At 33.8% G+C, this 16,839-nt stretch overlaps 1 protein-coding gene across 5 annotated transcripts in view; it reads left to right on the top strand.

The window, feature by feature from the left end:
- REV3L (REV3 like, DNA directed polymerase zeta catalytic subunit) overlaps positions 1-16,839 on the top strand; it is a 170,700-nt gene that overhangs the window by 60,514 nt on the left and 93,347 nt on the right. For 4 of the 5 annotated variants that reach the window (XR_004628083.1, XM_034668994.1, XM_034668992.1 and 1 more), the window contains exons 4-9: positions 1,680-1,840; positions 8,523-8,619; positions 12,451-12,545; positions 13,109-13,213; positions 14,251-14,335; positions 14,420-14,571. Coding sequence is in view for 4 of the 5 variants with exons in the window: in XM_034668994.1 (XP_034524885.1) it covers positions 1,680-1,840; positions 8,523-8,619; positions 12,451-12,545; positions 13,109-13,213; positions 14,251-14,335; positions 14,420-14,571 (695 nt within the window). In the remaining variant the exon portion in view is untranslated. The remainder of the gene's footprint in view (positions 1-1,679; positions 1,841-8,522; positions 8,620-12,450; positions 12,546-13,108; positions 13,214-14,250; positions 14,336-14,419; positions 14,572-16,839) is intronic. The other variant, XM_034668993.1, reaches the window with a different exon arrangement.

The following is a 16,839-nucleotide window of genomic DNA, read 5'->3' as shown; positions in this document are numbered from 1 at the left end:
AGTACACACAGTTCAGTGATTTTTTAAGTAAATTTACTGAGTTGTGCACTTACCACTATAATTCAGTTTTAGAACCTTTTCATGGCTCTAATAACATCCTTTATGTGTTCTTTTGTTAACCTTTTCAACTCTGTTCCTGAGGTACTCCCACTCCTCTTATTTTAGGCTTTAAATTCCTGGCCTCACTACTACTGCCCCATTCTGTATTGCCTTCTCCTGCAATTAATTTCTTTTCTTTCCAGTTCAGATTCTATTCTTTATCTTCTCAAACTCCTTTGTCTGCCAGGTGAAACCATCAGTTCTGGGTTAATCTATTTATTTACTTTCTTTCTCTGCTAAACTCTGGCTTCTGATTACTGTAGTTACCCAAAAAAATGCCACTGTGAATTCACAGTATTCAACTTTACCTGGTCCCTGCCCTGCCTTATTTCTGCTTTTCTCTAATTTTCTTACCTTTCTCCACCCTCTTTACTCAAATGTGAAGCCCCGCCCAAGACTTTGCCTCCTACTTCATAGAGAAAATGGAACGCATCAGTCTAGAAAAGTGGTTGTCAAAGTGTGCACTGGGATTTCCTTAGACCCTTTCAGAGGATCTGCATGGTCAAAATCAGATCATGATCTTTGTTAAAGCCGCCATCATCTTAGTTTTTCCACAATAGCCTTCGCACTTCCTGTCTCTAGTCCTATGTATTTTCCGGCTACCCTGGTCATTTCTCTTTCCTGCTCTTCACTTCTAAGGCAAATTCTGCCATCTCTTTGAATGTCTTAATAGGCTGTGCTGATCTGACTTTTCATTCTCTCTCTAGCCCATGCCCCTATAGACACACTCACCACAGCCTCTGTCACTAAGCCTCACTCAGTGATTTCCGTTCCCAAATAAGCCACGTTTTCTTGTGACCCTTCACATGTAATTTTATTTGTGTGAAATATTCTTCTCTTTCTTCAGAGAAGTATCTTTAATTCATCATTTAGTCTCCTGCTTGGAGACTTCCCTTCAAGAAGGCTTTGCAGAAACAACTTCTGTACCTTTATCTTATTAATTACCGCTTCTAGATGTTTCATATACTTCCTTGCATAGCACTTACACTTTTTATAATTGCCTATTTTTTGTATTTCCCATCATGAAGGAAAAATAAGAGAAGAAAAATATTAAAATGGTAATATTTCTGAGTAGTGAATTTGAGTCATAAATCCTTTTTTAAAACATTTGTAGTAATCTTCTAAAATGTTTTTCTCAATTTTTAAGAGGAAAAGCTCTTTTTTTTTTCCTAAGATTTTATTTTTAAGTAATCTCTACACCCAACTTGCGGCTCAAACTTACAACCTGAAGATTAAGAGTCACATGCTCCACTGACTGAGCCAGCTAGGCACCCAGGAAAAGCTCATATTTTAAAAACTTTTGATATTCTGTTTTTTTAAATATAATTAATATTAAGTTGGTTTTCAGAGTCAAAATAGTCTTCATCCAAGTAATTTTTTTTTTGTCCTTCGAGTGTGCAGCTTACTTTATTTAAAACTTGACCTAAATTTAATTTCTAACAAAATACAAATTTCTGGTAAAATTAAAATAAAAAGTCTGTGTGCTAATATAATGTGTTTCATTCTCTATAGTAGTGTAATGTTTCACTTAACATTTTAGGAACCATAATTTTATGATATAACTTTTTTTTCTAATTTAGGATATGTGAACTTTTGCAAAGTGGAGCCATAATGAATAAATTTTACCAGCCTCATGAAGCGCATATTCCCTACCTCCTACAGCTGTTCATTGACTACAATCTCTATGGAATGAATTTAATAAATCTGGCTGCTGTCAAGTTCCGAAAAGCGAGAAGGAAAAGTAAGGTTAATTTCCCAAGTTCAAATTAAAGCTTTGAAACGTGTTACATAATTGATGATTTATAAAGTAACACATATTTAGAAAATAACTGCTGAGTGGATAAAGAATAAAAAGAAATATGCAAAATGGTAATTAGGGTTTATCAGGAAAAGAATCTAAAAAGAAGTTTTTTTGGTAATAACTTTTTGAAATATAACTCACGTACCATACAACTCACTCATCTAAAATGAACAATTGGGGGTGCCTGGGTGGCATAGCAGTTGAGCGTCTGCCTTCGGCTCAGGGCGTGATCCCGGCGTTACGGGATCGAGCCCCACATCAGGCTCTTCTGCTGTGAGCCTGCTTCTTCCTCTCCCACTCCCCCTGCTTGTGTTCCCTCTCTCGCTGGCTGTCTGTCGAATAAATAAATAAAAATCTTTAAAAAAAAATTTTTAAAAAAATAAAATGAACAATTGATTTTAGTATAGTCACAGAGTTGTACAACCATCACCACAGTCAAATTCACAAACATTTTCAACACCTCTAAAGGAAACCTTGCAATCTTCAGCAGTCACCTCTAATCCTTCCATGCCTCCCACCCCTTAGCAACCACTAATCTATTTTCTGTCTCTATGTGTTTGTCAGCCTTCATATTTCCCATAAGTGGAATCATATGGGGTTTTTTTTTTCATTTAGCCAAATGTTTTCGAGGTTCATCCATGTTGTAACATCTGTTAGTGTTTCATTCCTTTTTATGGCCAAATAATACTCTATTTTATGAGCATACTACATTTTGTTCATCGATTCATCAACTGATGATAATTTGGGGTTTCCACTTTTTGGCTGTTACGAACAAAGCTGCTTTGAACATTCATGTACAGATATTTGTGTAGCCATATATTTTCACTTCCCTTGGGCACATACCTAGGAATAGAATTTCTGGGTCAGATGGTCTAGCATCTTTTGTTTCTGTTCTCATTGAATTCTTTCTCTTCTGCTTGAAACAAAATGAACCCAACATTTTTTTCCTGCCAATGCTATTGTCCTTTCTAACAGTTTAATATTTCTTTTCCTTCACTGCCAAGCTTAAACCAGAGGCTAGCTTTTTTTTTTTTTAATCTCATAGTTTACTGGCTATTCTTTTTGGTTTAACTTCTTACATTTCTTATACAATACCCAAATTGTGCTCTGAAAAGTAACCAGGCAGGATTTTTTTTCCCCCTAAGTAGTAGACTAAGTTATTATAATCAACTGTCCTATTAAAAACAATTTAAAGTCTAGGAAGATTAAAAAAAAATCTTAAATGCATCAAAGAGATACAAAACAATAAAGAAATACTGGCCAAAAGAAGAAATACAGTGCTGAAAATCAGCCTTGGCCCTGAGGGGTTTGCTCATCCTGGAGAATTTGGAGCCTCCATTGAGAAAGCCTTACCAAATGAAACAGGCAGGAACAAAATCCAGGGTCTTCTTGGGTAAGATGCCCTTACAAACTAGGAAGTGGAACAACCTTTGAGACACTTCAACACAGTTTGAATTCCTCAGGAATAAAGAAATTCCCAGATCTAGAACTTGATCTGAGGTGGTGATGGTCTGGTCATACACTCAGATCCAGTGGAGGCAAATTCCTCTAGTACAGTAGAAGAATTTTCTTTATTACAGGTCTTAAATTATTCCTAAAAATAACATTTCAAATATAGTATGTTCACACAGTTTAGAATATACCAGTCACACAAGAAAACTGTCTCTATGAGCAAAACCTAGCGAACACTTGATGTGCGCATCACATGCACGCACACACATGCACCAAAGACCTACAAAGAATTCAGATATTGGAATTATAGATGCAATTTGAAAAACTGTAATTCAGAATCCTTATCAAACACAATGCTATTTACAATGCTTTAATATATAATGTTATATTCACTTATAGTTGTGTTTTTTGTGTCTCTCCATGATGCTAATAATACCCTATGTGAAACAATTTAGATGTAGTAATACTTCTTCTGAAAAGAGATTGTTTTATATTGACAACTTATATTAAGTATTACACTTTTTAGTTGCACAAAAATTGAAGCATTGAGACCAACATATGACTCCCCTTTTAAGTACACCAAAATAATTCATTTGTTCATAACTAATTCTAGATAATAACCTGTTTTAGATAACAACTTACAGTTTACTAAATGCCAATTTTTCTCATCATTTCAAAATCTTAGAATTTTATAAAATTCTATATAAACCAAGTTGTGTAAATGATCCATGGGATATCCAAGATAGAAATCTAATAAAGGATGAAGTAGGCTATCTGCCCAGTATCTTTCTTTGTCTCCATAGAGAAAAAGACTAGAAAGTAAAGGCAAGAAGAGAGAAGATATAAGAAAGGCAGGAGAGAGAGAATTTCACTGCTTAACTTTCTTCCCTACAGGAATTGTTTCCCCAAATTCTTGTGAGGGCTGTGTTATTTCTGGGAGATCCTTCTTTTGGTGGGAGGGGCAGTGTAGAGATTTTCAAGAGTAAAGCTTTAAGGAATCACATTACCCAATTTCAAGATTTATTTATTATAAAGCTATAGTAATCAAGACAGCACACGGTATTGGTAAAAGGATGGACAAGTAGACCGATGGAACAAAAGAGAACCCAGAAATAGACCCACAAAAATAACATCAACTTATCTTTGGCAAAGGTACAGTTGTAATTCAGTGAAGAAAGGATAGTTTTTTCAGCAAATGGTGCTGGAATCATTGGATGCCAGAAAACAAAAATAAAAGAACCATACTTCACTCCTTATATAAAAATTAATTCAAAATGGATCTTAGACTTAATGTGAAATGTAAAACTATCAGACTTACAGAAGAAAACAAAGGGAAAATCTGCCTGACCCTGGATTTGGCAATGAGGTTCTAGGTATGATACAAAAATACGATCCATGAAAAGAAAAACTACTGAATTGATTGTGTCAAAATTAAAAACTTTTGCTCTGTGGAAAATACTATTAATAAGAAGATAAGTCACACACTGGGAGAAAACATTTTCAAATTCCATATCAGATAAAGTACTTGCTTCTAGCATATATAAAGAACTCTCAACAGTAAGAAAGCAAGCAACCCAATTAAAAATGATCAAAAGGGGGGCTCTTAGGTTGGTCAGTCAGTTGAGCATCTGACCTTGGTTTCAGCTCGAATCATGATCTCATGGGTTGTGGGATCGAGCCCTCCCCACCCCCCATGCTCAGCATGGAGTCTGCTTGAAGAATCTCTCCCTCTGCCCCTCCCCCAGCATGTGCATGTATGCTCAAGCTCTCTCAAATAAGTAAATCTTTAAAAAATAAAGTTCAAAAGACCTGGACAGATACTAGCAACGAAGAAGATGCAATGATGGCAAACACATGAAAAGATGATCGTTAACATTATATATCTTTAGGGAAGTGCAAATTACAACCACAAAGACCTACCACTACATATCTGTTAGAATGGCTAAAATCCAAAAACTAGCAATACATGCTGGTATGGATGTGGAACAACGGTAACTCTCATTCATTGCCTGTGGGAATGCAAAATAGTGCAACCACTTTGGAGCACAGTTTGGCAGTTTCTCATATGTTACACGTAGACTATATGACCCAGCGATTGCTCTCCTCCGCATTTACCCAAGTGATTTAAAAATTATGTCTGCCCAAGAACCTGTATGCAAATGTTTATAGCAGCTTTATTCATAATTGCTAGAAGTCTAAAGTAACCAAGATGTCTGCTCATTGGGGCAGGATAAACTGATATAACCATACGATGGGATACTGTTCATCAATAAAAAGCATCACGCTACTGATTCATACAACATTGATGGATCTTTAATGCTTTTTACTGAGTGAAAGAAGCCAGACCCAAAAGGCTACTAATTGGATGATTTCATTCATATAACATTCTGAAAGGGCAAACCTATAGAAATAGAGAACATATTAGTGGTTGCCAGGGATTGGAGGAGAGGGGAGTATTGACTGCAAAACAAATGTACAGGGAAACTTTTAGGGTGAAGGAATTATTCTGTACGATACTGCATGGGTCTATATGTTTATCAAACCCATAGAACTGTACCTTAACCAGTTGTTGAAGGTCAACATCCTCAGTGGTGTCATGTGGTTATTGTGTACCCCCCTCACATGAGGTGACAAGGAGGACACTTCATCTCTGTGATACCTCAAAAACCCATTACCACAGTCTAATGGTGAGAAGAACGTCAGACAAACCCAGATGTAGGGGGACATACTGCAGGTTACCTGGCCAGTACTCATGATTCTCAAGGCCATGAAAAACAAAGAAAGACTGAGAAATAGACCAGAGGAAACTTAGGGAGACGGGATAACTAAATGCAATGTGGCGTCCTAGATTGGATCCTGAAACAAAAAGTGGACAACAGTGGAAAAACTGGTGAAATTCAAATAAATCATGCAGTTTAGTTAATATTGATGTGTCTGTGTCAGGTTCTTTATTTTGACAGATGTACCATCATAAAATGTTAACATTAGGGGAGACCTGGTGAGCAATACATAGAAACCCTCTACTAACCCTGCAACTTCTGTATAAATGTAAAATTATTCCAAAATAGAAAGGTTATTGGGGGAATAAAGGAATATAACAGGTTGGTTATCACTATCAAATACAGATGAGAGTTCAGTTACGATTCAGGAATGGAAAAGATTCTAGACATGAACAGGAGGTATTTATAGGAAAAGGAGGTAATTTTCACAAAAGTTTATTTCCAGCAGGAAAAAAGCATGAGAAAAGTTTGAGTTGTCAAATATATGTAAGCCATTTATTTTAGTTACAGAAGTTAGATGAGTATTAGAATGTTAATTAGAAGGAATTTTTTTCAAGATAGGGAAAATTTTTACAATTCAAAGGCAGGAATACATGAAATTTAGGGGAAATTAAAAGCAGGGAAATTGATGCAAGTATGATGAATTAAAATATAAATTTTAATTCATTATACTAAATGGCCCTCAGGTTTTGGTTTGTTTTGTTTTGCTTGTTTTGTATAAAAGGTTATAGTGGAATCATGGAAAGAATAAGTGAATCACTTCTTTATCATGTTTCTCAGACACATTACAGTTAAATTGACGGTTACCTTCTTATGGTAAATTAATATATATTACATTTTTATGCATAACTTAAAATTTTTATTTTATAAGACAACTTAATGTACATAATGTAGTCTTACTTTTGAAAATAGAGTAAATTCAAAAGTAAAGAAGATAGAAATTTTAATATTATATATGCATATACAGTTTTTTCTCAGTATTGCAGTTATATAATCAGGTGTCAGATGAAATGGAAATGTTGCTAATTACTGTAGTTGTTAAGGTGAAGTATATAAAGTAAATAGAGTAAATATTTTGAGCACCACAGAGGTATTTTATATTACATTTTTTACCATCCACAATTGAAAAATTATTTTTATTTATATATATGTATAATACATACATATATATATATATAAGGGAGTTTCCATGTTCTTTAGGGAAATATGCTAAAACAATGCATACAAAGTAGATAAAATGTGAATTTTTATAATGTTATCAATAACTTTGAATCAGTAAATTTGTGTAGATTCTTTTTTCATATAAATTAATTAGAAAATAATATTTACGGTAATTTACAGCTTACAAAGTAATTTCATATTAATGCCCTAGCCACCTAACAGCAAAGTCTTTAAAAACTTCTAAAGGTATGTAAGATCACTTAACATGTTTTGGCATGTGTTTTATTGATAGAGCAAAGATGGTAATACCTGATCTCAGTCTTAATTACACTATTTTGCGATCAAGCTAATCAAAGAAGATCAAATTTGATTTGATCTTGATTGAGTGTCTGACTCTTGATGTGAGCTCAGGTCTCATTCTCAGGGTCGTGAGTTCAAGCCCCATGTTGGGCTCCACGCTGGGCATGGTGCCTACTTAAAACAACCACAAATAAAAAGTATTAAATTTAGCTGGAAAGATTACAAATTTAGTTATCTTTCTTAATGTTAGGATTCTTTCCATGCTACTCATTTTTTAAGCTTTCTCTTAGAATTTAAATTCCCACAAGAGATCACAGAAAAGTTGCTAAAATTTAGAGACTACTTCAAAGTATGACTCCAGGACTCAATGCCTGAAACCTAGACAACTAAGCAAACATGCATAGTCCCTTCTTCCACTGCTGGTCAAATTGTATTTGCATTTGCCCCAGGTTTCCACTCATTGTTAACTGCCATCACTTCTGGAATGTGTTGGATATTTTTTTGTTCAGGGATTAGTGTTAAAGTATGTTTTGACTCTTATCTGGAATCTGATTTCCCCTAGAATTTTAGTGGAGATTCATACAGAATACCTTAGGAATTTAAAGTCAATAAAAATTCTTAATTCTTCATTATTTTCAAAATGAAATTTTAATCATACCTATCACAATAGCCACTTAAATGTGTCATACTTTTATTCCAGTATCTAAGTATTGTATCTGTTTCTCTCTCATATCCATATTGCAAATACTTTCGTCCCCTCTTAGTTTGGAAACATTGTTCTCAGCTGTGCATATGCATTCCTGTGTGTGTATGCATTTTAAGGACACAATTTTAGGAACTAGTCATATAGGTTATATATTGTTTTACTTACAGGGTAATTGTGTGCAGGTTAAAAGTAGAACTTACCCCTTTTACTTTTTTGTTCCTAGGTGATCCATTGCATACAACTGGGTCTTGCAAGGATCGGCTACCAGGAAGTTCTCTTACTGGTACTTTATTTCGGTGGGAAGAAGATGAAATACCAAGGTTAGTTAATGTTGTAAAGGAAAAAAAAACCCTATTTATGTATATTCTACTGTATTCAGAAATCAGTGGTTACTATAATTTAATCTTAATGTTATATATATATTTTTTAAATTATAAGTTTGTCAAAGAAGCAAACATTAGTATGTTACATGGAATCACAGGTTTAAAAACAGATCTTGGAAATAGGATGAAAATAGACCTACTTATTACCTAACTAATAAAAGTAATCTGGGTATAAATTTTTATACTTCTCTCCAACATCTGTCTTCATTATGCATTGTAAATTGATATCCTATAACTTGTCAAATAAAAATCACATAGTAAAATACCAATTTAAAATGTAAATAGCAAATATTTTTAATAAAAATAACCCCCAAATTTCTAAATGTTTTTATGAAAAAAAGTAGGTTGACATACTGTGTATGAATAATATAGTTTGTGATTTCTTTTGACCAGGTGTATTATTTATTAGGCTTTCTGGGGGACGTAACATTTTCCAAGTGTTTAGATTTCCCTGCCATAAAGCAGATATGTAATTAGTACATATCTAAATTATCAGTAATAGTTTTATACATAGAATTCAGAAGAGTATCTGTTTCATACCACAAAGTTTGCTCAAGCTTTCTTGATCCTTCTATTTATCAGTTGGGTATTAGCAGGATAATTATGGTCTTCCGCTTTTCACATATGTCACCTGATGTTTTTTTAAGTAGTTAATTTTCATGAACAGTGCAAGACAGAAAAAGGTTTTAGTTAAATGATTTTATGTTTTATTTCATAATAAGAAAGTGTGAATTTAGTAAGCAACTGAAGATAAACTATCATAAAAATATTTGTTTAAAGTTTATGTTGTTTAAGATCCTAATATGTGCTTCACAGAGTTTCCACATTTTAGAATTACTTGGGTTTTTAATACCTAAAGATGAGAAAGAATCTCACTAAATAATGATAGAAATACATTGTCTTATGATAGAAATAATTGTACCAGAATGAACTTTGAGGAATTCTAAGTGATATGCACAGTGACTCGCCTTACCTCTTGATTGACCTTAACAAGTATTAGGACTTTTTGATAAACATTCACACATACGTTCACATATGCATACATGTGTACTTCTTGGTTCCTTCTCAGATACAGCAGAATTGTTTTTTAGTCATGTTGAAATGGTATTAAGTTTAGACAGAATATTATTTACCACATCAAATTCAAGTTCTAATCAGTCCAGGGCAAAGTGACTAAGAAGCTACTTGCTGCCTTCATTTTTATGTCTGTGATACAGTTCCTCTCTCTCTCTGAAACTGGAGCGCGTCAATTTGATCCAAGGACTTTACTTATTCACTAGAGCCTTTAGTTTTCAAAGTTCTATATTTAATAACTTGTGTTTTGCCTGATCAAATGAGACCAGAGTTTATTAGTATTTGAAATCCATTTATAAGCAACCATCTTTCTAGTTAGGTCATGGTAAAACTTTACTGGTTAGAAGTAAGTTTGGGGAAACCAATATAATGAAAAGTTTGCAATTTAGAATGTTTTTGGGGAGCCCATTTTATTCTTAACAACTGACACATTATGAGCAAAGATAGGAGTAGGCAAAATAGTGAAATTAGACAAGGTACTCAGTTAGAATTTATAATAAATACAGGATAGCTATATATTTTTGTCTCAGATTATCCCACATTTTTTTATTTTGGGGATGCTTATATTGTAATAAACATGAGAATCCATTGTTTCACCAAGTAGAAATAACATAATGTCAAAAAATTTTGCCATGGTTTTAGTACTCTTAGATTTTATTATAGTCTCATTTCTGTCCCCAGTGCTGTTATCACCTTCTTGGTAGGTACCTTTTTTTTTTTTTTAAGTAAAGAAATGTTTTATATTCCCTCACAAATATTATTACAAGGACCATGACAAATAGCAGCAAACTCATAAGAGATGAGAGTGCTATCAGTTCTACTAACCCTACTTGTTAACTCCTTGTAAATTACCACATATCATGGACCTTCAGGGTCCTTTGCCAGAGTGTTGAATCCACAAAAGTCAAGTCTACTGCAATAATCTCAACATTGGCTGCCCATCAGTTGATCTGAAGAGACTTTTAAAATTATAGGTGTCTGAGCTCCACCCTCAGTGATTCTAATTAGTAGGTCTGCTTTGTTAAGCTAGGAACAGAAATGTTCAGAGAGGCACAATTGTCTAATTACTGTCATATTGCTTATCTACTTTTCATGACTATAATGAATGGTTTACATGTTTTGCTGACTCAAATTTTTTACTTATGGTTTTTCTATCTACTGGAAACAAATTTTTAATTGTGAAAACTACTTCCTTTTCCTAGGAACACTTCCTGTTTTGAATGTCTGAAATAGTTTTGTAATAAGGGCAAGAAATAGTTGTAAATTTTTACTATGAGATTGCATTTTTTTAATGTTATTGTTCCCATCTTTTATCACAAATATACTACTCCTGGAATATTCACCCTTGACATTTACAGTATAATTCTTGTAAAAATTGTGAAACTTTTTGGTAAAAAGAGAAAACTGTTGACCAAAAACTATTTTATCTACTACTTCAATTCATGACAAAACTGATTTTATTAAATTATATGAATAAAAAAACACACACTACATTGATAATTACTTTTTCTGAAAGTAAAAGGGATATATTGTGATAGGTTGGCTAATATGTCCCTTCTGTATCAATGGTAAAAAGATATATGTATGTGTTTTGTATCTACACGTATATGTATGTACATATAGGGATTTCCTTAGGGATAGACAATGGAAAACTAATATGTTTCTCTTAAAACATAAAATCTTTCAATTAAAAATATTAATGAAATCTGCCATCACTCACTTTCTCGTAAAAGTTCTCCTTTTCATTTGAGGTCCATATTTGTAGGAGATCTAAATTTTGGAATGAGCAAACTGGTATCCACATTAGATGTTGTACGTTCATTCTATCAAACAGGGACAGTAATGTGAAGTCTTCCTAATCCTTTTCATAGCTCTGATGGAAAAAAAAATGCTTTTGAGTAAAGGAATATTAGTGGGGAACAACCCTCTGTAGTTTTCATAAGAATTAATGGCCTTGTGGTATCACCACTTCTTAGCTGTGATCCCACTGTGGAACTCATATGGTTTCTCAGTTCTGTAGTTATGGAGACTTTTAAAGCATTTCTCAGCTCAGCAGTAGTTGAGGACAGGGAGAAAAGTTTTATTTGCCCACTTTTCAGTATGCTCACTTCCCCTTATCTCTTGTTGCATATTCTGTCCTTGTTTTTTACAGCCGTCTATGATTGCTGAGGAAAGATGCCTCTGGGCAAGTGATTACAAATATATATAGTTTCTGTATCCCTCTGTTGTCCCTCTGTTATCTAATCCCATTCTACCCTGGATATGACCCACATGCTAAAACATTGTACATTCTTGATATATAAAATATAGTGAACCAAAATATATAAAATATACTGAAAAAGGACCTCAATAGAGTTGTCAATACAACAGCTTTTGTATTTTTCTTTTCCTGTTTTTTATTTCTTTTTATGTACACACACAGTATCAATTGTGTCATGAATAATTGTGACTTACTGTAATATCACTAAATGTGAAAAATGATATAAGAAAAGTCTTCAGAAAATTTGCTCTTATGTGATACACACATCCTTACTTACTTATTTATTTAAATCGGTTATTTATTTTTTAAGTAGTCTCTGCCCAATGTGGGGCTTGAACTCACAGCCCCAAGGTCAATCAGGAGTTGCATGCTTTACTGACTGAGCCAGCCAGGCACTCCTGATTATTATATTTTTTGATATCTTCTTAATACAGCTCTTTAATACTGGAAGGTGTTGAACCGCAGAGTACATGTGAATTAGAAGTGGATGCTGTAGCTGCTGATATCTTAAATCGGCTGGACATTGAAGGTATATGCACAATTATTAATATGTGTTTTATTTTTAAAATTTAATGACCAAAGTAGATTGGAAAAAGTAGGGAAGAAAACATTAGTAGAGAAGTAACATGTTATAGAAGGAGGATGCAAAATGTTATGGAGATTTCTTCTGTACCTCTGATAAGATGGTCATTATTTTTTCATTAATATTTTCGTTCATGTATGTATGTTTGCATAGACGTGAGCCTAAGGTAAGATACTAAATACATTAGCCATCATAAAAGAATTTCATATACTCTGCCTTTTAATTTATTAGTTTTCAGGTTATGTACCAGGCAAGGGACTCTTGGGTGTATTGGCTGTCATCAGATGTTTGAATCTTACTCATTTGCTGGGTTTTTGGGAGCCAGTAGGAAAAAAGCTAAAAAAGAAATAATGTAATAATGTAGATTGGGAATGTTTGGTCATTTTATTACACAAAGCAGTTAATTTTTTTTGAGGCAGTATTTTTTTTTTTAAACTTTGGATTTCTTTTTCTGAGCAAGTATTTTTCACTTTGATCCTTGTCGTATTGAAGTATTGTTGTGATTATAGCTCAAATTGGTGGAAACCCTGGTCTGCAGGCCATATGGGAAGATGAAAAGCAACGGCGAAGAATTAGAAATGAAGCTTCTCAAATTAGCCAACCCGAATCACAAGGTATAACTCTAATAGTACTCTGGTGATTTTTTTTTTTTACATTAGATATTCTAATAGAAAAGTTTTAAGCCATTGAGTTTTTACCTTGACATTAAATTTTACTTCTCAAATTATCTTTAAATGTTCTAGTTTTTTCCTATTGTCATCGCTCTGAACTGTAATTCTTTACCTCCAAAGTGTCACTCATTGTTCTCTCCCTCCACCCACACCCCCTATCCCCATAGAAATTGGCATCTTCATTGTCCTTGGTTTTCACCTTACCTTGTCTTCTTGTCCACCTCTTTGCTTCTTTTCTATTTTCTAGTATGTTCTAGCCTTTTGTATTTCCAAATGATCTAGAATACTCACAGAAGATACAAGTCCCAACTTAGAAACACTATATTTTGTTCATTAAGCTTTGAACATTTTGAGGTTTTAAACTATTTTCTGGGTTTGTCCTATAAATTCTCACTTTGATCATCTTGTACAGCTCTGAAGAAAATACTTATTTTATGTATTACTAAATACTGCTACATTCAAAAAAGGGGCTTAAATAAATGCCATGAATGCAATATAAATTTTTAAATAAAAGTAAAAGAATTATATGTAAAAGAATAAAAGGCATAATTCAGAAGGTAAATATATTTGAAATATAGTAGTAAGTATACATTGAAGTACAATTAAAATTTTTATAATGTCTTGGACACTAAAAATGCTATGATAAATTTTGAGTGCTTTCTAAGATAGAAATATTTTATAAGGGGGAAATTTCTAGGTTCAGAGTGTGATACATTTATAGGTAGAGAACAATGTTTTTGTTTTAGATTTAAGTTATAATTATAGAACTTAATCTTAAACTGACTCTAAGTGCTTAATTTTATAGCTTCAATAACAACCATTTCTCTTTTGTTTGATTTTATAATAGGACTACTTTTAGGTGGTATTATATGTGTCAAGAAAAAGATAGGAAATTGTTACCATTTTAAAAGCTGCTCTAAGAGAAAGGAAAATATTTCATTCGTTATCTACATGTTTTAATGCACTTTTAAAATTCAAAGATCGCAGGTTTGTGCCAGCAACAGAAAGTGAAAAAAATTTTCAGAAGAGACTTCAGGAAATTCTCAAACAGAATGATTTCTCTGTGTAAGTGGTTATTTATTACAGATCTCAGAACTAATTTTATTGCTTTGTTATCTAGTTTGTTATAAAGGGTATGTTTTAATTAAGCAGAACATTATCAGGATCCGTGGACTACAGCGATGGATCTCAGGAGTTCTCTGCTGAGTTAACATTGCACTCTGAAGTTCTGTCTCCTGATATTCTTCAGTGTACACCAGCTAATATGGTAGAAGTCCACAAAGATACAGAGTTGAGCAAAGGTGAGGTTTTCTTTGCAAGTATACAGAAAATACTATAATAGACATCTGTATATCTGGCCCTGAGATACTAGTATTTGGTTGAGTTAGCTAAGTTTCTCCCATTCCTTTACATTTCCTTCATTTCTAGAGGTAAACGCTATTCTAAAGTTGGTGTAAATTGTTACCATATATGATTTTATATTTTCTTATGTATGTATGTCCATAATATATACTGCTATTTTAGGTTTTAGTTTTATATAAGTGATGTTCTACTTGACATAAATTAAGCAACTTGCTTTTTTTATTCAACATTTTTAAAATAATTTAATTGAGAAGGCACCTGGGTGGCTCAGTCAGGTAAGCATCTGACTCTTATTCTCAGCTCGGGTCTTGATCTCTGGGTCGTGAGTTCAGGCTCCATGTTGGGCTCCATGCTGGGTGTGAAGCCTACTTAATCAATCAATAATTAATTTAATTGAGGTATAATTTGTATTACATGAAGCACACTCATTTTAAGTGTACAATTCAGGGATACCTGAGTGGGCTCAGTCGTTTAAGCATCTGCCTTCCACTCAGGTCATGATCCCAGGGTCCTGGGATCGAGTCTAGCATCGGGTTCCTTGCTCAGTGGGGAGCCTGCTTCTCCCTCTGCCTGCTCTGCCTTCCACTCGCCCTGCGTGCTGTCTCCCTCTTTCTCTGACAAATAAATAAAAATAAAAAATCTTTAAGTGTACAATCCAGTGATTTAATAAATTTACAGAGTTGTGCAAACATCCCTGTAATTCAATTTTAGAACATTTCCTTCACCTCAGAAGATTTCTTGTGTCCATTTGCAGTCACATCTGTTCCCACCTCCAACCCGAAGTAACCACTAATCCACTTTCTTGTCTTTCAAGATTTGCCTTTTCTAGATATAGCATATAAATGAAATTACACAGTATGTGATCTTTTATGTCTCCTTTCATTTAGCATAATATTTCAAGTTCATCCATATTGTATCGGTATTTCAGTTTTTTAAATTTTATTACCAGATAGTATTGTGTTTTATGGATATTACCATATTTTGTTAATTCATTCATCAGTTGATGGATATTTGAGTTGTTTTCACTTTTTTGACTCCGAAGAATAATGCTGCTATGAACCTTATTTGTCTTTGTGTAGTTGTATATTTGCATTTTTCTTGAGAGTTACCAAGAATGGATTTGCTGGGTCACTTGGTAAACTTGCATTTAACTTTTTAATGAACTACAATACTGTTTTCCAAAGTGACTACACTGTTTAACATTTCCACCAGCAATATGTGAAGGTTCCAGTGACTCTGCATCGTTACGAACACTTCTTGTGTTTTTTATATAGCCATCCTAGTGTGTGTGAAATAGCATCTCATTATGGTTTTAATTATCATTTCCCTCATTACTAATGATGTTGATTATCTTTTATGTCAACATTATAATTTTGAAATCTATCCTTGTTCGTACATGTTTCTAGTTCACTCATTTTAGCTGCTGAATAGTGTTCCTTTGTAAGACTAAACACATTTATATGCTTCTCTACAGCTATTAGATCATTTTCATTTTTGCACTGTTATTAATAGTGCTATTTTTGTCATCTTGGGGCAAGAGTTTCTCTATAGAAAACATATAGAAGTGTAATTTGCCAGGTGTTAGGGTGTAAGTACTCTAACTAGATAATATCTGTTCTAACAGGGTTTCTGTAGTAGTTAGATTATACATGTTTGGTAAATAAAAGAATAGTGAAAGTTTTACTCCAAAGTCACATTGTTTCATATGCAGTTTTTCTAGGCAAGGGAAGCCAGAATAGCTGAGTAGAATTTACAGCTTTCAGCAGGAATGGAAAAGCCTCCTTTACACTGCTGCATTAGCAGCAGAGGCACTTTCGACTGTATTTAACTACAATTCAAAATGAGCATCTACACCCAGGGCTTCCTCTCTCCCTAGGAGTTGCGTCCTAGCATTGTGCCATGTCTGGCTCATGGCAGGTTGCGCCTGAGGTCTCCTGAGCTCACCTCATTGGCAACCTAGTGGCTCAGAATTCTGCTTGCATTTGCTTTGTCTTAGTGTCTGCCAGCTGCATCAAAATGTATCCAGCATTTCCATACTACTATTTCCTGTGCATTTTAATATCCACTATGACAGCCTCCAGCCACACTGGCTGCCTGCCTGACTGATCAGAGTTATCTCCTCAGGTACCAATTATTGAGTTTATTAGTGTTCTGGTTACAAAGTTGCATAAATTTTGCCTTAACCTTTTTTCCCCCTATAAGCCCTG

The sequence above is a fragment of the Ailuropoda melanoleuca genome, chromosome 10, assembly GCF_002007445.2.
Source record: "Ailuropoda melanoleuca isolate Jingjing chromosome 10, ASM200744v2, whole genome shotgun sequence".
In the NCBI taxonomy this organism is placed as follows: domain Eukaryota; kingdom Metazoa; phylum Chordata; class Mammalia; order Carnivora; family Ursidae; genus Ailuropoda; species Ailuropoda melanoleuca.
This window is presented reverse-complemented; position numbering and strand designations above follow the sequence as displayed.